Consider the following 21,258-nt stretch of genomic DNA (forward strand, 5'->3'; position numbering starts at 1 on the left):
TCACAGAGGCACATCCCAGTGCTCCTAATACATATCGCTCTTCTTCCCTCGCTGCTAGGGTAGGACGATCTCTGGGCGAGTGAGTAGAAAAATATAGGGCCTGGGGAAATGGGTGGAATGGGCATTTGGGGGCGGGGGGGGTCAGGGCGCCCGTGAGGAGCCACAGTAAAGGCCTTGGAGGGCAGTATACGGTGCCAAGGGCCACCGGTTGTGCGCCCCTGTTTGAGCAACCTCCCCCCCCCCGCCTGGGGACAATGGGAGCTGAAGTCCAACACACTTGGAAGGCCGCGGGCTGCGGAAGGCCGCCCTGAGATTAGGCGAGCGGCAGAAAGCCTTCGAAATCGAGGAGCGGCGCGCCTCGCTCTGCTCAGGCGGGTTTCCTCTCAGGAAACGGGCCCAGGAGAGCGCAGCCGAGGGAGGGAGAGGCGTCTGGAGGCGTAGCGAGTCCCGGCGCCCGCCCGCCTGCCCTGCATCCCGCCCCGCCTGAGGGCACAGGGTGTGGCGGAGGGAAGCACCGCCGGCCGCGCCCAGCCAAAGAGGAACGAGGGCGCCCGCAGCCGGGCCGATCGCTCCCCGCCTATGTCGAGCTGGAGCCCGGCGCTTAACCCACCTCCTGCCGGGGTGCCCTTTGGCCCGTCCGCGCCGCAGAGCTCCGGCTTCCCCGCCGGCCCCAGAGCATGAGCGGCTCCAGCCCGGACAAAGGCGCGCCCAAGAAGGACATGCCCGCCTCCTCCGGCGACGGCAAAATGGAACTCTCCCCGGAGGACGTCGCCGGAGCGGAGCAGGACTGGGAAGCGGCCAAAGCTGCCTACGACAACCTCACCTCGACCAAGAGACCCCGGCCCGTGAGTTGGTGGAGGGGATGGCGGGCACGGGCTGGCGGCGCTGCAGCCGCGCCATCCTGCGCCGGCTTTCTCGGAAGGGAAGCCCCCCGAGCGCGACGGGGCTTGCTTCCGAGGAAGCGCACAGAACGCGGCGGCGGCCACCCTTGCTTAAGAGCGGCTGAGCAAACATTGCCCAAGCGCCTTCCCCTCCTCCCGCCATGCCCGAAGCGGCCGCGCGCCTTTCCCCTCTTCGCCACTCCTCCTCCCCGCCTCCGAGCTCCCTTTGCAAGGGCTGCGCCCCTTGCGAGCTTCCTTGCACGCCCGCGTGTGTGCCGTCTGTGGCCTCTTACTCAACACACGCAGACACCGCTGCACACTTCCACTGTCATTTCCTGCCCCTCCTGGCCTCTCACCCTTTTTCACCTTCTGTCGTCATCAGCCATCATCATCATCAATAATCAAAATCATCACCATCTCTCTCTCACACCCACACACAGCCCAAGCCCCAAAATGCCACCACCGTCGCTGTGTCCTCCCGGGCCCTCTTCGATATGGTGGAAGAGAGGAAGATCTATGAAGAACAAGGTGTGGAGAAGTATGTGGAGTATCAACAGGCAAATGAGAACGTCACCCTGAAACCTGGACCAGCTTTTGCCTTGGTGAAGGTAAACTCTCTTCCTCTTAAGATGTTCAGTTCTGTGGGGCTTTACTGCTTGCATTATCCCAGAGCTGTAGTTCTCCCGGCCTCCTTTTACCTTGCCTTTTCCTGCCTCGCCCTCTGCCCAAAGCAGCTGGTAAATAATTCAACTGTATGTTACATAATCTTGCTGTCAGATGCACACACATTCAATGCATCAAAGATGGTTTCCTGGTTTCTGTGATGAGGGAGGAACTTCCCTGGAAGCAACATCACTGGAGAGGACGCTGAGAGCCCCAGGCCACATTGAGAAGACAGAGTGTTAAATGAACACTGCTATACCACTCCAGCAAATACTTTTCAATCACTAGGTTCAGCATCATGATTTTAAGGTTTAAACCAGGGCTATAGACGGGTAATAATTGTTAGGGGATCTTAAAGTAATAATGTGGAGAGGCATTGATTCCCGTGATGTACACACACGCAGTTCTTTTGTCCCACCATCACCTCTGGTTTAGCAGGCTTTATGAAACAATCCCCAAACCTGCAAACTCAGGTGACCTGAATTGAAAATGGGATGACTGTATGTACAGAAGCAGTGATTCCGCTTTAAAACTGCTTTCAACCCTGAGAAAAAGCTACTCTGTCTCAGCCTACAAGCCCTGCACTACTCTTTCTGAGCTGAATCAGGATAGATGCATGGGATCAGAAACTATAAAACTGGAATACGACCTAGACCAAAAAAGTGAATGTCTACTTAGATGGTGAGTCTCATGGATTTGAGTGGATCTTTAATACAACATTGTTTTTGTGACACTGACATTGCAATCCCTACCTCATCCATTGGACACCTGTTATAGACTTCAGACTAGCCTCCTTTAATCAAACCTTCAAATCCAAATGAAGCTGGACAGCCCCTTGTCAGGGATGCTTTGACTTGAATTCTTGCCTTGAGAAGGGGGTTGGACTCGATGGTCTTATAGGCCCCTTCTGACCCTACAATTCTATGATTCTATGACTCCAAAGCCCATTTATATTCAGATTGTGAGGTAGATTGAAAAATCATGTACATTTAGTTCTTTGTCCAGCAGTTTTAATACCTGTGCTCAAACCTTTGCTCTGTTTGTTGGAATTGTGCCTGCATAAAAGCTGTACAACACCTTCAGGTCTTAGTTGACAAGGTATAAAATTATTAGCAATTTTAAAAGCCCTTTTCCCTGGGTCATTCTTAAGTGTTGACCTGCAGTATTTGATACCCAAACACCACCATACAGAATCCCACTAGAAAGGAGAACCAATGCACGGTGTCGTGGTTAAAGTGTTGGACTAGAACCGGGAAGATCCAGGTTCAAATCCTCTCTCAGCTATGAAGCCCATGAGGTGACTTTAGCCCAGTTGCTGTGTCTCAGCCTAATCTACCTCGCAGGGTTGTTGTGATGATGAAAAGGGAGGAGAGAACCTTGTAAACCACACTGAGCTCCTTAGAGGAACTGTGGAATATAAATGAAATAAATAAATGCAAACAGACATACATCAACATCTGTGAGTAACACCCTATAACAGTCTTCCCCAGCTTGGTGCCTGCTAGATGTATTAAACTACAACTCCCATAATCCCCAGCTGGTTTGGCCAATCCCCCACTGCCCACATCCCTGTTGTAATATCCAGTCTGAGACTGGAGATAATAGTAGGGATTCCTTTGGGGGCTTGGATGCAAGCCCCAGTCCTGGAAGAATCCATGATTCCATCGGCCAAATTGGGGAGCTGGGCAAGCCGGATTAGGGCCAGGAGTTCTGCACCCCTGGTGTAGACAGTAATGAGCTAGATGGACCAATGGTCTCACTTGATGGAAGACAGCTTCCTGTGTTCCTCACTCTTTTGAAAGCAAGATTGGCAGCTGTTTAAGTTCTCTGCTTCCCCAACCTGGTGTCCTTCAGGTATTTTAAGCAACTACATCAGGGATGATAGGTGTTGTAGTACGAAGAATCTGGAGGGCACCAGGCTGGGAAAGGCCTGTATAAACATTTCTATTTTGTTCATTTCTTCAAAATGTACATGCAGTCATTCGTGTTTACTGCCTGCGGCTGAGTGCCCGAGCTTGCTAGGAAGGATCCTCCCACCCAGAAATAATAGTTGCCCATCTGAGGAGCCCTCGGTGTGCTAATATGTCATTACTAAGGCTAAGCTTACAATAAATATACAGTCGTATGCATTTTAATTGAAAGACTGCAAACTGCAGAATGCACATTCCATAGTTATTAGAAGGTGAATTTAGTGTCTATTCCTTGTGCAACAAGCCCTGGCAGTCCCCACGGAGAGGTCAAGAAGTGGGATCAGTAGAACACGTTATGCAAGTCGGTCTGGCAAGTGCATTCTTCTTCTAGGCAGAGCCCCACATGTCCTGATCAGATCTCCTGATAAAAACAGATCATGGAGCTAATGCACTCACTCATATGTTTGCTACCATAGGCACTGGAGCAGGTCAATGCCCGACTTCGTGAGCTGTATCCAAATGACGAAGATCTGTTTGATATTGTGCTCATGACTAATAATCATGCCCAAGTAGGGGTGAGACTTATCAACAGCATCAATCATTATGGTGAGCGTGACATTTATGTACATTTATGTACAGAGCCAGTGTGGTGTAGTGGCGAGAGTGTTGGACTGGGGGTTGGGAGATCTGGGTTCTAGTCCCCACTCGGCCATGGAAGCTCACTGGGTGACTTTGGGCCAGTTACTGCCTCCCAGCCCAACCTACCTCACAGGGTTGTTGTGAGGATAAAATGGAGAGGAAGAGGATTATGTACACCGCCTCAGGTTCCTTAAAGGGGAAAAAAGGCGGGGTATAAATGTAATAAATAAATAAATAAATTTGGTGCTGCTGCTGGTGGTACATCCCCTCTCTCTCTCTTTATATTTTATTGATTTATACCCACTTTTTTTTTTAACCAAGTACACAAGGTGGCTTAGATGGCAGCTCCTTTAGTGCAAGGGTGGGCAACTTGTGGCCCTCCATATGTTTTGGCCTTCAGCTTCTATCAGCCCTAGCCAGCCGTGCTAAGGATGAGGGCTGATGGGAGTTGTAGGCTCAAACATCTGAAGGGCCACAAGTTTTCCACTCCACTTAGTGTTTAAAAAATACATTTGAGGGGAGAGAATTTGCTTGCATCAGATTGACTTGATATACTGGAAGAACTTAGTTTAGCATGTAATGTCCCACATTTTCTCTTGCTTTGTATAGTTCTGTGGAGTCCAGTTTATTCACTGCTTAAAAGTAGAAGGCCAGCATGTTGTGCTACGAACAGGGTCCCCTTGTCAGATACAGGATGCTGCCATAACTGCAGCAGCAGAGGTCTGTAAGGCAGGGATGGGCAGAAGGTAGATCTCCAGATGTTTGGGATTCCAAGTCCCAGCATTCCTGACCATTGGTCATGCAGGCAGGGGCTTCTGGGAGCTGAAGTCCCAAACATCTGGAGACCTGCCTTCTGCCCACCCCTACTGTAAGGTACTGCAGATTACTGTTGTGAAACGTCTGGTGCCCTGGCTGAAATACAAAATGTTTTCCACCTCAATCCCCATCCCCCCTCCCCTCCAATATGGTTCAGCTCTTTGCCTCGGCTAACCCACTCCCTTCCCTTGGCATATCCACGATGTTTCTGCTCCTAGCCTTGAAAATGGCTAGATGGGGGCACCTCCTGACCCCATGTACCCATGGACACCTCTCTTGGTGCCCTGTAGACTCCCTACCCCCTCCTGATTTTTATTTTATTTTTAATTAAATAAAATTAAAACCAAAAATTAACCGGGAGGCTGGCACACTGCAAAGCAAAGCACCACCTTTCAGTGAAAGCTTTGTTTCTAAGAATGCCCCTGGCTCCCATCTGGGCCCCAGAGACATTCTTAGAAGTAAAAATGATGGGTGGCTGTAGCCACTTTTTGAAGTGTGCCCAGCCACCCAGAAAAAAGCAAAAGATAAGCTGGGAGGGTGTTAGGGAGCATCCAGGGGGATGCCTGTATTCTCTGTATGTGTTTTGCCTGGTGCATGTGTGTGTGTGTGTGTGTGCTTGTTTCACTGAGCATCAGCAGTTTGCCTTCCGTAAAATAGTTACTTTTTTTTTGTGCTATGTAGAGAAAAATATGTGATATGGCATTTGGGACTCGGACCCCACCTCTGCCTTGTTTCTTGGCCAAGTCACTTGTCTCTGAGCCTCATCAGTTTGCTTTGTGGGAAACGGATGTTAGAGCAGAAAACTCTGGGTTCAAAAGATCGGTTTTGTGTTTGGGAGTTCAGCCCCCACCTCTGCTTGTACTTAGGTCCTTGGGCAAGTTACTTTTCTTTTAGTCCCACCAGCATGCCTTTTGGGAAATGGGTTTTTTGTGACAGAACATGCCTACTGTGGCAGCCATTTTATGAATGGGCAAGCCCCCTCTCCATGGGAGTTATTTTGTGACAGCACCCACAACATATGCTCAGTATTCCAAATGTGCCTGCCAACCCAAAAGGGTTAGGGACTCCTAATCTAGAGGGAGATTACCCTAGTCAGAGGAAAAAGAGGAGGCTCTCAGGAAGGGGGTAACAGCAGGGTAGAATGGAGCATGGCAGTACAGGTTGCTACACAGGAGTCCTTGTCAAAGAAGATCCACCCTCCCAGGTCAGCTTACCCACAGCGTAGCTTTCTCTGCCCAAACATATAATTGGATGGAAGCTGAATTTAACAAATGGGTTTCGTGGCTTTCCTGGGTATGGGACAGAATCTAATTCCGGTTCTATATCAATATTACATTGTAATAGCAGTAGTTTTATCAAGCTCTGGGTTATCTATGCAAAGCCAGAGCTGTGATGTCACACTCCTGCATGGTTGTGGTGAGGTCATTCCTTCCAGATCCATGTCCCCAGGGTGATGTCAAAGCCATCACAAATGAACATTACATTGGAAGGTGTCCCCCATTTAAACTAGTCTCTGCTTTCCTTCTGAACTGACACAGTGACCACATGAATGTGTTATACCAAACTGTATGTATCTGGCCATCAGCTGGGTCTGAGAATTTTTCTTATCCAATGCCAGGTTTGTTAATTGAACGGTTCTGTATGACTGGAGGAAAGAGTCCTGTCGGCTACCTGAAAGCATACCTTACCAATTTGTACCTTTCTGCTGACTCTGAAAAAGTTCAAGAAGCCATAGAAGCAGGTTTGGATTGGGGGTTTCCCTTACTTCAGCCATAGAGTGCTAACCAAAGTACTGATTAACTGCATGTATATTCTGCAGGGTATTGTAGTTGCAATTTATGGGGTTATAAACCCCAAATGGGATTGATTCATTTTTAAAATTATGATTCAACTTTATTTATTATTTATAAACAACTTGGAGATTGTTCTTGTATCATCTGGCCCTTTTTATGCTTTCAGTGACTACGGCTGTTCCTTCTCATATGCTTCCACTGCCATATTGGTGTATTCTTCCATAGGCCAGCTATAAGTGTTCAAAGTGCTCCAAAGCATTCTCTGGCTTTGTTGAGGTTGTTGATAACAGCCTGATCCTAAATGCACTTAATTGGAAGCGAGTCTCATTCATTCCATAGAATCTTCCAAGCAAGCATTGTTAGGATTCAGGTGTTGTTCGGAAACCTTCAAGAGTGCTTGCTTAAGAGGGGCTTTGAGACCCTTTACCCTTGTTTGTTCTCTCCAAACTCCAAATCTTGGAAACAGAATAATTCTGCACAAAATGTAGAGATAGGCAAATGGAATGTTTGTTCATAACTTATTCTGCTTGCAGAATTTGAAATGGGAGATGAGGATGGCAGAATAAGTCTAAACTCAAGAATAGCCTGCAGTCAGGACCTATGTAAGGGTCTGCCACTTCATAATCAAAGCAAGGAGAGTGTCCAAAGGGTCAGGAAGCCAGAATGGATTTATGTTCAGATGGCTGAGGCTAAAAAGCCTAAACTTAACTAAAGGCTAAAGCAAGGTTAACTAAAAATGTATACATTTAAGTTATTTCTAGCTTGTTCCCAGCATGTACAAGGTCTAAAGACCAATTTTCCTTAGAGGCTCAGCAATAATGGAGCTGGAACACAATAGCTTTATACTAAGTACAGATAATAGGGAGCATCCTATGTTGCCCATGCGCCAGCAGGACCCACAGCTAGCATAACGGGGAGCTAGCGGTTGTTAAAGCAACCCGGAACAAACAGAAATGCTAGTTTCCAGAAAGGGCCGGGTCAACAGAGCTCACAGAAGGGTTTCTGTCTAGAACTAGCGCTCCCACTCGTTTCCAGGGTTCTTTTACGAAGCGCTGACTCCCTGGTATGCAAGCAGTGCGTCCTGCTGGCGCAATAGGTGTGCAGCAGCGCCATTGGATGCTGCCCTTCAAGTCCGCCATTACAATATTGACCTCCTAGGCTTTCATCAAAAGAATTCTACAGGCGTCTGTTGTCATGGTGTTCCTAAGAAATAAGATAGCAAGATGCTATCTTTCATTGGACTAACTTTGGTGGGTTTAAGAAACTGGAAGCTTTTAAGTTACACACAACTCTGTAATCAGAAATTATGAAAATGTGGCCAACATTAGCACATGTAGTGAGCAAGGTTAATCAACATAAAAATTCATGCAGCCCAATCCTATGCATGCTGCTCCTCCTCTTACATAAGATGTAAGATTCATAGCTTCTTCAATATTTTGCAGGAATTGCTGCTGCCACATTGTTTTCAGGGAATAAAAATGTTCCATATGATGATAAGCAGCTCCGAGTGGCCTTTGACGGGGATGCTGTTCTGTTTTCTGATGAGTCCGAAATAATTGTGAAAGAACACGGCCTGGATACCTTTTTTGAGCACGAGCGGATAAACGAGAATAAGCCTCTGGCACAGGTATGGTGGTCAACGTTGCATTTTTCTTTGCTCCCATGATGAATGCTGCCATGCTCAACAGGAATATAATGTTGCTTGATCAGTTATCAGAAGCGTTTAAGAAGAGCTGGAACATCAGTGGATGAATCATGGCATCTTAAACCAGAAACAACCGGTGTGTGTGTGTGTGAGGGCTAAATTCACCTTCCTATCCTGATACCCTGTTAGATGACTGCCCACATTTTCAGTCTCCAAGGAAGACATAAGAAAAATCTTATAATTAGCAAGTTATCTCTGATGTTTAATGTAAACCTACCTGTCGCATAATTTAAACCCACTCCTCCTTGCCTCATACTCTGCAGGTAAATGACCAGGACATGGAGGATCCAGACAGAGCTCCTACATTCTCTCTTTATTTCACTGGAGGAGAGAGAGAGAGAGAGAAACTATCTATCTATCTATCTGGCACCCAAGGGACCAGTCTTGGCAAAAATCAGACCCCACATTTTCTTTGATGATCAGATGTTTCACATAGAGGGCGCCCGGCAGCTGGGTACGACTGCTGCACATGTACCATCTATGGATGGATAGTTTCTTTCTCTCTCTCCCTCTCTCTCTCTCTCTCTCTCCAAGGGATCCATCCATCCCTTTGTACACATGGAGTTGAGATTAATGATGAAGCCTTTGCAGGCCAGAGAAACCTATTGGTGCCCTTATACATACAATGAATCAGGTGTTAGATCAGTGGTAAACAGTTGTTCTGCCTGTTACTTTAAACATCAGGGGTGGATTTTATGGTGTTTAATTTTGTATTTTAGAAGTGTATTTACCTAGAAGTGTAAAGACTTGCTTTTGTTGTTGTTTTTAAATGTTGCAATCCACCCCAAAGTGTTGAAACAGACCTGGGCAAAAAGGTAAAGAAATTAAAGGCACAATCCTATTCCCTCCTCTCTGGTGTCCCCTTCATGGATCACTGCCTTGTTGTGGCGAAGGGGCTTGCGTAACTCAGTGAAGCCATAAGCTATGCTGTGCAGGGCCACCCAAGACGGACAGGTCATGGCAGAGGGTTCTGACAAAATGTGGTCCACTGGAGAAGGAAATGGCAACCCACTCCAGTATTCTTGCCAAGAAAACCCCATGGAACGTATCACAAGGCTAAAAGAGATGACGCCGGAAGATGAGCCCCTCAGGTCGGAAGGTGTCCAATATGCTACTGGTGAAGAGCAGAGGGTATTTCCAAGTAGCGCCAGAAAGAGTGAAGCGGCTGGGCCAAAGCCGAAAGGACACTCAGCTGTGGATGTGTCTGGCGGTGAAAAGAAAATCCGATGCTGTAAAGAACAATATTGTTTAGGAACCTGGAATGTCAGATCAATGAATCAAGGTAAGCTGGAGGTGGTCAAACATGAGATGGCAAGATTGAACATCGACATCTTGGGAATCAGCGAACTAAAATGGACAGGCATGGGCGAATTTAATTCAGGTGACCATCATATCTACTATTGTGGGCAAGAATCCCTTAGAAGAAATGGAGTAGCACTCATAGTCAACAAAAGGGTGGGAAAAGCAGTACTGGGGTACAATCTTAAAAATGATAGAATGATCTCAGTACGAATCCAAGGCAAACCATTCAACATCACAGTAATTCAAGTCTATGCCCCAACCACTGAGGCCGAAGAAGCTGAGGTTGATCGGTTCTATGAAGACCTCCAACACCTTCTAGAACTAACACCAAAAAAAGATGACCTTTTCATCATAGGGGATTGGAATGCTAAAGTAGGAAGTCAAGAAATCACCGGGATAACAGGTAGGCATGGCCTTGGTGTACAAAATGAAGCAGGACAAAAGCTAATAGAGTTTTGCCAAGAGAACATGCTGATCATAGCAAACACTCTTTTCCAACAGCACAAGAGGCGACTCTACACATGGACGTCACCAGATGGTCAATATCGAAATCAGATTGATTATGTCCTTTGCAGCCAAAGATGGAGAAGCTCCATACAGTCAGTCAAAACAAGACCTGGAGCTGACTGTGGCTCAGATCATGAGCTGCTTCTTGCAAAATTTCGTCTTAAATTGAAGAACGTCGGGAAAACCACTAAACCGTTCAGGTATGACCTAAATCATATCCCTGATGAATATACAGTGGAGGTGAGGAATAGATTTCAGGGATTAGACCTGATAGACAGAGTGCCTGAGGAACTATGGATGGAGGTCCATAACATTGTTCAGGAGGCAGCAACGAAATCCGTCCCAAAGAAAAAGAAATGCAAGAAAGCCAAGTGGCTGTCTGATGAGGCTTTACAAGTAGCTGAGGAAAGAAGGGAAGCGAAAAGCAAGGGAGAAAGGGGAAGATATACCCAACTGAATGCAGAGTTCCAGAGAATAGCAAGGAGAGACCAGAAGGCCTTCTTAAATGAACAATGCAAAGAAATCGAGGAAAACAACAGAATGGGAAAGACTAGAGATCTCTTCAAGAAAATTGGAGATCTCAAGGGAACGTTTTGTGCAAAGACGGGCATGATAAAGGACAAAGAAGGCAGGGACCTAACAGAAGCAGATGAGATTAAGAAGAGGTGGAAAGAATACACAGAAGAACTACACAGAAGAACAGGTCCGCAGCCTGGGGGTCATTTTGGACTCCCAGCTGTCCATGGAGGCTCAGGTGTCAGCTGTGAGCCGGACAGCGCTGTATCAACTCCATCTGATACGGCGGCTGCGCCCCTACCTTCCCGACCATCTGCTCCCATCGGTAGTACATGCCCTGGTCTCCTCTCGTTTAGACTACTGTAATGCGCTCTGCGTGGGGTTACCCTTGAAGACGGTTCGGAAACTGCAGCTGGTACAGAACGCGGAGGCTCGCCTGATTAAAGGCAGCCGCCGGCGAGATCACATCACTCCAGTGCTGAAGGAGTTGCACTGGTTACCAGTTGTTTTCCGGGCCAAATTCAAGGTGTTGGTTTTGACCTTTAAAACCCTATATGGTTCCGGCCCAGCCTATCTTAAGGAGCGCCTCCAGCAACACCAGACAGGCCGCTTAACAAGATCAGCCTCGGATGGCCTTCTCTCTGTCCCATCAGCCAGGACAGCTAGACTGGTGGGGACGAGGGAGAGGGCCTTCTCTGTGGTGGCCCCCACTCTGTGGAACTCCCTCCCTAGGGAACTCCGTCATGCCCCCTCTTTAATGAGCTTCCGTCGTGCATTAAAAACGTGGTTGTTCAGGCAGGCATTTGGGGTGGGTTAGGGTATTTTTTTTTAAAAAAATTTATGGTAAAATTTTATTGTTTTAAATTGTTTATGGTGGGTTGTACATCGCCCAGAGTGGCTGGGTGACCAGTCAGATGGGCGATTAATAAATTTAATAAATAAATAAATAAAATAAATAAATATACAGGAAAGATCTGAATGTCCCTGATAGCCATGATAGTGCGGTCACTGAACTTGAGCCGGACATCCTCGAGAGTGAAGTCAAGTAGGCCTTAGGAAGCATTAGTAACAACAAAGCTAGCAGAGATGACAGTATTCCAGCCGAGCTATTTAAAATCCTAAAAGATGATGCTGTTAAAGTGCTGCATTCAATATGCCAACAAATCTGGAACACTCAACAGTGGCCACAAGACTGGAAAAGGTCAGTTTACATTCCAATTCCAAAGAAGGGCAACGCCAAAGAGTGTTCAAACTACCGCACAATTGCGCTCATTTCACATGCCAGCAAGGTGATGCTCAAAATCCTACAAGCTAGGCTTCAGCAGTATGCGAACCGAGAACTACCGGAAGTACAAGCTGGGTTTCGAAGAGGCAGAGGAACTAGAGATCAAATCGCCAACATTCGCTGCATCATGGAGAAAGCAAGAGAATTCCAGAAAATCGTCTATTTCTGCTTCATTGACTACGCTAAAGCCTTTGATTGTGTGGATCACAACAAACTGTGGCAAATTCTTAAAGTGATGGGAGTACCAGACCACCTTACCTTTCTCCTGAGAAACCTGTACGAGGGTCAAGAAGCAACAGTAAGAACCAGAGATGGAACAACCGATTGGTTCAAAATTGGGAAAGGAGTACGACAAGGCTGCATATTGTCACCCTGCTTATTTAACTTATATGCAGAGTACATCATGAGAAATGCCGGGTTGGATGAATCAGAGGTCGGAATTAAGATTGCCGGGAGAATTATCAACAACCTCCGATATGCAGACAATACCACCCTAATGGCAGAAAGCGAAGAGGATCTCAAGAGCCTCTTGTTGAGGGTGAAAGAGGAGAGTGCAAAAGCTGGTTTAAAACTCAACATTAAAAAAACTAAGATCATGTCATCTGGCCCTATCACTTCCTGGCATATAGAAGGGGAAGAAATGGAAGCAGTGACAGATTTTACTTTCTTGGGCTCCAAGATCACCGCAGATGTAGCCATGAAATTAAAAGACGCTTGCTCCTTGGGAGGAAAGCTATGGCAAACCTAGACAGCATAGTAAGAAGCAGAGACATCACCTTGCTGACAAAGGTCCGTCTAATCAAAGCTATGGTTTTCCCAGTAGTAATGTATGGCTGTGAGAGCTGGACTATAAGGAAGGCTGAGCGCCGAAGAATTGATGCTTTCGAACTGTGGTGCTGGAGAAGACTCTTGCGAGTCCCCTGGACTGCAAGGAGGTCAAATTAGTCCTTCCTAAAGGAAATCAACCCTGACTGCTCATTGGAAGGACAGATAATGAAGCTGAAGGTCCAATATTTTGGCCACCTAATGCGAAGAGAAAACTCCCTGGAAAAGACCCTGATGCTGGGAAAGACTGAAGGCAAAAGGAGAAGGGTACGGCAGAGGATGAGATGGCTAGATAGCATCACGGATGCAATGAATATGAACTTGAGCACGCTCCGGGAGAGAGCGCAGGACAGGAAGGCCTGGCGTGCTATGGTCCATGGGGTCACGAAGAGTCGGACACGACTGAACGACTGAACAACAAGAACAACCTCTCTGGTGTAGAACAGATGAACATCTGTGGTGGGCAGACATCAGACTTGCGAGATCTACTTTGTTTTTGTTTTTTTACTAGGGACTTGAGGCCCATCAGCTGGAGCCGTGGGCAAAATACTGGTTTGAGTGGGTAGACGTACACTAAGAATTAAAGAACAGGGTGCCTCTGAGGACAGGCTTAGCTGAGGAATTTGTGACCAAGCTCACAATTCCTTTCACACAGAAATTCAGTTGTGGTACCAGTAGATCTACCTTCTGCCTATCCCTGGTGTAGGCAATACTGAGCAAGATATACTAAGGGTCTTACATGGCATAATGCAGCTTCCTATGTACCTTTTCTCCCGTTAAGTTTCCTTCAGTCTTCTTCATATTTTAGACTTTTAAACAACTCTTGTAGTTCTCTTCTGACTCACCAGTCTCCATATGCTAAATGTGTTTCTGATATTTTGTGCCTTTAGGGTCCTTTGAAAGGTTTCCTGGAAGATCTTGGAAGGCTCCAGAAGAAGTTCTATGTAAAGAACGAACGGTTGGATTCGCCAATCAGGACTTATCTGGTGACAGCCAGAAGTGCTGCCAGTTCTGGAGCCAGAGTGCTAAAGACTCTCCGCAGCTGGGGAGTGCAGATCGATGAAGCCCTCTTCCTCGCCGGGGCACCCAAGGGACCAGTCTTGGCAAAAATCAGACCCCACATTTTCTTTGATGATCAGATGTTTCACATAGAGGGTGCCCGGCAGCTGGGTACGATTGCTGCACATGTACCATATGGCATTGGGCAGAAGTACCACAAATCCAAACTGAAAGACAGCTCTGCCAAACATTAGTTCTTTTTAACTTAGCCTTGAAGGTCTGTTAGTCTGACATTTCCATACTTGGACTTGTATGAAGATTATATTTTAAGTGTGACCCCCAGGGTTTTTTTTAGAGGGGATGCTTTTTTTTTCTTTTTTTACTATACACACATTTTTGGAATGCTCCTAAACATTTTTATTCTTTGTTAACCTTTCTAGCTTGGGCTTTTTTAGTGTTAGAAAACTTTAGCATCTGCTATTTAAACCATTCTCTCTGCTCTACAGCAGGGGTGGGTAGAAGGTAGATCTCCAGATGTTTGGGATTTCAGTTCCCAGAAACCCTTGCCAGCATGGCCAGGGGTCAGGAATGCTGGGAGTTGAAACAGCTGGAGATCTACTTCCTGCCCACCCTTGCCATACAACATCGTGGGAATAGCACAATACAGTGTATATACTGCTGTGTTGGTAGAAAAATGGTGCCTAGTGCACAAATTGCAGACGGGCTTTGGAAATCTGTTTGAGGTTTTGTGTGTATTACTGTATCCAATAATGCTGTCTGATGTCCCCTATGCACACCCAGCAGGACTGCAGGAACAAGTCAATAGAATACAATCCAGAATAAAATCAACAGTGTTTCTTTTGATTGAAATGGGATTTAGATGATACTTGTTTCATTTTGTAACTCTGAATACATTCCCAGTGCATTATTTAGAACTAGATCTGTGCACATTAAGGTCCCACCCCACACCTCAAAAAACAACAAAGGTGTATTTTACTTAACTGTCACTGGTGGTCAGCAGATTGGGCCCTACATTCTCTTAAGTGTGCTATGTGACTTGTGCTGTGCGATAGTAATGTAAATGTCAGGATTATTGACCTTGTTGTTTACTGGGACATCTCCTCTTTTAAAAGTACTTGTCAACTTTAATAAAAGCTGGTTTTAGAGACTATCAGCATTTTTTTCTATTTATTTAAGAGCCTTTTTAAAATAAAGGAGCGTTAACCCAACAACAAATGATGGGTAATTGTTGGGTTAACTCTGGGTTGTTTAACCTCTAAACAACCCCGTTTCCTGGTTCAGATGTCACAAAACATCCCAGGAACGGACTGTTTATTGAAAATGGAAATGACTCGCATGTTCTGATCTTTCCCGGCAATTCCTGGGTTAAACCACCCAGGAATTGCTCCCCTGATGTCCATGTGGGATATAATGACTGTGCTACATAGAGTGCAATCCTAAGCATTTTTGCTCAGAAGTAAAATGCTTTGATTTCAATGGGACTTACTCTCTAGTATACTTAGGATTGCAGTTGCAGCCTCTTAAAATGATAGAGAAAGTTATCAAATTATTTAAAAGGTAATTCTTAAACCTCCTTTGTTGTTGGCACACCTCCACCAAAGTGGGAGCAGAAAGTCAGGAAGGAACATCAGTAATGTTTATATTTTTATTTTAAGCCAACAATGGTATGAAAATGAGTCTGTTGATGGCCAGAAGTCATACCCTTTCCTATTCTCCACCAGAATCTGCTGTTCTTCATTGTCTTCACATTACACAACAGACTTTAAAATGGATAGGGAGCCTCTAGCCTGCACGCCAAATTTGGCCCACTGAATTTGCGGGAGGCCCCTCAGAAAAGGAAGAGGGGGTAGGAGAGCATCTCCCAGCAGCCACAACCTGAAGGAGTGAACCTCAAGGTAATCTACTTCCCTTCCCCCTTGCCTTCCCTGATCGGCCTGTTTTTCATGGTCCTGCCCACCCCCACCCCCGTTTCTCAGCTCATCTGCATGGATCAGCTGAAGAAGCGGGGTTCTGGGAAGGGAGTGTGAGTGGTCGGTCTGTCTAAATGGGGTGAGTATGTGTGAGAGAAAAACAGTGGAATGCACACTGGCTGGTCTGTATTACAGGATCCAACCCCATCTAGAGCCAGTGTGGTGTAGTGGTTAGAATGTTGGACTTGGGAGATCTGGGTTGTAGTCCCCACTCAGCCATGAATGAAACTCACTGGGTGATTCTGGGCCAGTCACTGACTCTCAGCCTAACCTACCTCAGAGTTGTGGGGATAAAGGGAGAAGGAGGAGGAGGACCATGTAAGCCACACTGGGTTCTGCGCAAGAGGGAAAAATGTCGGATATAAATGTAATAATAATAAATCTAATAATAAATATCTGTCTTTTGACCAACATGCACTTCATCATTTTGGGTTTACAACAACAACAAAATACCCCATACAAAACACACCTCGTTGTTGTTGTTCAGTCGTTCAGTCGTGTCCGACTCTTCGTGACCCCATGGACCATAGCACGCCTGGCCTTCCTGTCCTGCGCTCTCTCCCGGAGCGTGCTCAAGTTCATATTCATTGCATCGCTGATGCTATCTAGCCATCTCATCCTCTGCCGTCCCCTTCTCCTTTTGCCTTCAGTCTTTCCCAGCATCAGGGTCTTTTCCAGAGAGTTTTCGCATTAGGTGGCCAAAATATTTCAGCTTCAGCTTCAGTATCTGTCCTTCCAAGGAGCACTCAGGGTTGATTTCCTTTAGGATTGACTGATTTGACCTCCTTGCAGTCCAGGGGACTCGTAAGAGTCTTCTCCCGCACCACAGTTCGAAAGCATCAATTCTTCGGCGCTCAGCCTTCCTTACAGTCCAGCTCTCACAGCCATACATTACTACTGGGAAAACCATAGCTTTGATTAGACGGACCTTTGTCGGCAAGGTGATGTCTCTGCTTCTTACTATGCTGTCTAGGTTTGCCATAGCTTTCCTCCCAAGGAGCAAGCGTCTTTTAATTTCATGGCTACAGTCACCGTCTGCAGTGATCTTGGAGCCCAAGAAAGTAAAATCTGTCACTGCTTCCATTTCTTCCCCTTCTATATGCCAGGAAGTGATGGGGCCAGATGCCATGATCTTAGTTTTTTTAATGTTGAGTTTCAAACCAGCTTTTGCACTCTCCTCTTTCACCCTCAACAAGAGGCTCTTTAGATCCTCTTCACTTTCTGCCATTAGGGTGGTATCGTCTGCATATCGGAGGTTGTTGATAATTCTCCCAGCAATCTTAATTCCGACCTGTGATTCATCCAACCCGGCATTTCTCATGATGTACTCTGCATATAAGTTAAATAAGCAGGGTGACAATATGCAGCCTTGTCGTACTCCTTTCCCAATTTTGAACCACTCAGTTGTTCCATGTCCGGTTCTTACTGTTGCTTCTTGACCCTCGTACAGGTTTCTCAGGAGAAAGGTAAGGTGGTCTGGTACTCCCATCACTTTAAGAATTTGCCACAGTTTGTTGTGATCCACACAATCAAAGGCTTTAGCATAGTCAATGAAGCAGAAATAGACGTTTTTCTGGAATTCTCTTGCTTTCTCCATGATGCAGCGAATGTTGGCGATTTGATCTCTAGTTCCTCTGCCTCTTCGAAACCCAGCTTGTACTTCCGGTAGTTCTCGGTTCGCATACTGCTGAAGCCTAGCTTGTAGGATTTTGAGCATCACCTTGCTGGCATGTGAAAAGAGCGCAATTGTGCGGTAGTTTGAACACTCTTTGGCATTGCCCTTCTTTGGAATTGGAAAGTAAACTGACCTTTTCCAGTCTTGTGGCCATTGTTGAGTGTTCCAAATTTGTTGGCATATTGAGTGCAGCACTTTAACAGCATCATCTTTTAGGATCTTAAATAGCTCAGCTGGAATACTGTCATCTCCACTAGCTTTGTTGTTACTAATGCTTCCTAAGGCCCACTTGAGTTCACTCTCGAGGATGTCCGGCTCAAGTTCAGTGACCGCACTATCATGGCTATCAAGGACATTACTATCATGGCTATCAAGGACATTCAGATCTTTCCTGTATAGTTCTTCTGTGTATTCTTTCCACCTCTTCTTAATCTCATCTGCTTCTGTGAGGTCCCTGCCTTCTTTGTCCTTTATCATGCCCTTCTTTGCACAAAACGTTCCCTTGAGATCTCCAATTTTCTTGAAGAGATCTCTAGTCTTTCCCATTCTGTTGTTTTCCTCGATTTCCTTGCATTGTTCATTTAAGAAGGCCTTCTGGTCTCTCCTTGCTATTCTCTGGAACTCTGCATTCAGTTGGATATATCTTCCCCTTTCTCCCTTGCTTTTTGCTTCCCTTCTTTCCTCAGCTACTTGTAAAGCCTCATCAGACAGCCACTTGGCTTTCTTGCATTTCTTTTTCTTTGGGATGGATTGAGTTGCTGCCTCCTGAACAATGTTACGGACCTCCGTCCATAGTTCCTCAGGCACTCTGTCTATCAGGTCTAATCCCTGAAATCTATTCCTCACCTCCACTGTATATTCATAAGGGATATGATTTAGGTCATACCTGAATGGTTTAGTGGTTTTCCCTACGTTCTTCAATTTCAGCCAAAATTTTGCAAGAAGCAGCTCATGATCTGAGGCACAGTCAGCTCCAGGTCTTGTTTTGACTGACTGTATTGAGCTTCTCCATCTTTGGCTGCAAAGTACATAATCAATCTGATTTCGATATTGACCATCTGGTGATGTCCATGTGTAGCGTCGTCTCTTGTGCTGTTGGAAAAGAGTGTTTGCTATGATCAGCGTGTTCTCTTGGCAAAACTCTATTAGCTTTTGTCCTGCTTCATTTTGTACACCAAGGCCATGCCTGCCTGTTATCCCGGTGATTTCTTGACTTCCTACTTTAGCATTCCAGTCCCCTATGATGAAGAGGACATCTTTTTTTGGTGTTAGTTCTAGAAGGTGTTGGAGGTCTTCATAGAACCGATCAACCTCAGCTTCTTCGGCCTCAGTGGTTGGGGCATAGACTTGAATTACTGTGATGTTGAATGGTTTGCCTTGGATTCGTACTGAGATCATTCTATCATTTTTGAGATTGTACCCCAGTAGTGCTTTTCCCACCCTTTCGTTGACTATGAGTGCTACTCCATTTCTTCTAAGGGATTCTTGGCCACAATAGTAGATATGATGGTCACCTGAATTAAATTCGCCCATTCCTGTCCATTTTAGTTCGCTGATTCCCAAGATGTCGATGTTCAATCTTGCCATCTCATGTTTGACCACCTCCAGCTTACCTTGATTCATTGATCTAACATTCCAGGTTCCTAAACAATATTGTTCTTTACAGCATCGGATTTTCTTTTCACCACCAGATACATCCACAGCTGAGTGTCCTTTCGGCTTTGGCCCAGCTGCTTCACCCTTTCTGGCGCTACTTGGAAATACCCTCTGCTCTTCCCCAGTAGTATATTGGACACCTTCCGACCTGAGGGGCTCATCTTCCGGCGTCATCTCTTTTAGCCTTGTGATACGTTCCATGGGGTTTTCTTGGCAAGAATACTGGAGTGGGTTGCCATTTCCTTCTCCAGTGGACCACATTTTGTCAGAACTCTCTGCCATGACCTGTCCGTCTTGGGTGGCCCTGCACGGCATAGCTTATGGCTTCACTGAGTTACGCAAGCCCCTTCGCCACAACAAGGCAGTGATCCATGAAGGGGAAACACACCTCATGTTACAGCAAAAGTTGTTGTTGTTGTTCAGTTGTTCAGTCATGTCCGACTCTTCGTGACCCCATGGACCATAGCACGCCAGGCCTTCCTGTCCTCCGCTCTCTCCCGGAGTGTGCTCAAGTTCATATTCATAGCATCAGTGATGCTATCTAGCCATCCCATCCTCTGCCGTACCCTTCTCCTTTTGCCTTCAATTTTTCCCAGCATCAGGGTCTTTTCCAGGGAGTTTTCTCTTCGCATTAGTTGGCCAAAATATTTGAGCTTTAGCTTCAGTATCTGTCCTTCCAATGAGCACTCAGGGTTGATTTCCTTTAGGATTGACTGATTTGACCTCCTTGCAGTCCAGGGGACTCGTAAGAGTCTTCTCCCGTACCACAGTTCAAAAGCATCAATTCTTCTGCGCTCAGCCTTCCTTATAGTCCAGCTCTCACAGCCATACATTACTACTGGGAAAACCATAGCTTTGATAATACGAACCTTTGTCGGCAAGGTGATGTCTCTGCTTCTTACTATGCTGTCTAGGTTTGCCATAGCTTTCCTCCCAAGGAGCAAGTGTCTTTTAATTTAATGGCTACAGTCACCGTCTGCAGTGATCTTGGAGCCCAAGAAAGTAAAATCTGTCACTGCTTCCATTTCCTCCCCTTCTATAAGCCAGGAAGTGATGGGGCCAGATGCCATGATCTTAGTTTTTTTAATGTTGAGTTTTAAACCAGCTTTTGCACTCTCCACTTTCACCCTCAACAAGAGGCTCTTTAGATCCTCTTCGCTTTCTGCCATTAGGGTGGTATTGTCTGCGTATCTGAGGTTGTTGATAATTCTCCCGGTACTCTTAATTCCGACCTCTGATTCATCCAACCCAGCGTTTCTCATGATGTACTCTGCATATAAGTTAAATAAGCAGGGTGACAATATGCAGCCTTGTCGTACTCCTTTCCCAATTTTGAACCAATCGGTTGTGCCATGTCCGGTTCTTACTGTTGCTTCTTGACCCTCATACAGGTTTCTCAGGAGACAGGTAAGGTGGTCTGGTACTCCCATCTCTTTAAGAATTTGCCACAGTTTGTTGTGATCCACACAATCAAAGGCTTTAGCGTAGTCAATGAAGCAGAAATAGACGATTTTCTGGAATTCTCTTGCTTTCTCCATGATGCAGCGAATGTTGGCGATTTGATCTCTAGTTCCTCTGCCTCTTCGAAACCCAGCTTGTACTTCCGGTAGTTCTCGGTTCACATGCTGCTGAAGCCTAGCTCGTAGGATTTTGAGCATCACCTTGCTGGCATGTGAAATGAGCGCAATTGTACACTCTTTGCCGTTGCTTTTCTTTGGAATTGGAATGTAAACTGACCTTTTCCAGTCTTGTGGCCACTGTTGAGTGTTCCAAATTTGTTGGCATATTGAGTGCAGCCCTTTAACAGCATCATCTTTTAGGATTTTAAATAGCTCAGCTGGAATACTTTCATCTCTGCTAGCTTTGTTGTTACTAATGCTTCCTAAGGCCCACTTGACTTCACTCTCGAGGATGTCCAGCTCAAGTTCAGTGACCGCACTATCATGGCTATCAGGGACATTCAGATCTTTCCTGTATAGTTCTTCTGTGTATTCTTTCCACCTCTTCTTAATCTCATCTGCTTCTGTTAGGTCCCTGCCTTCTTTGTCCTTTATCATGCCCATCTTTGCACAAAACGTTCCCTTGAGATCTCCGA

At 46.0% G+C, this 21,258-nt stretch overlaps 1 protein-coding gene across 1 annotated transcript; it reads left to right on the forward strand.

Moving 5' to 3' along the window:
- Window positions 1-525: 525 nt before the first annotated feature.
- Window positions 526-16,241, forward strand: NT5C1B (5'-nucleotidase, cytosolic IB). The gene is made up of 6 exons (XM_084826565.1): window positions 526-845; window positions 1,322-1,489; window positions 3,931-4,060; window positions 6,528-6,650; window positions 8,145-8,329; window positions 13,733-16,241. The coding sequence occupies exons 1-6, from the start codon at window positions 678-680 to the stop codon at window positions 14,093-14,095; spliced, it is 1,137 nt and encodes a 378-aa protein (XP_084682691.1). The 5' UTR covers window positions 526-677; the 3' UTR covers window positions 14,096-16,241.
- The last annotated feature ends 5,017 nt before the right edge of the window (window positions 16,242-21,258 follow it).

Source organism: Heloderma suspectum, chromosome 1 (genome assembly GCF_057233095.1).
Source record: "Heloderma suspectum isolate Gila_16-S chromosome 1, 16-S_ref, whole genome shotgun sequence".
Classification (NCBI taxonomy): Eukaryota; Metazoa; Chordata; class Lepidosauria; order Squamata; family Helodermatidae; genus Heloderma; species Heloderma suspectum.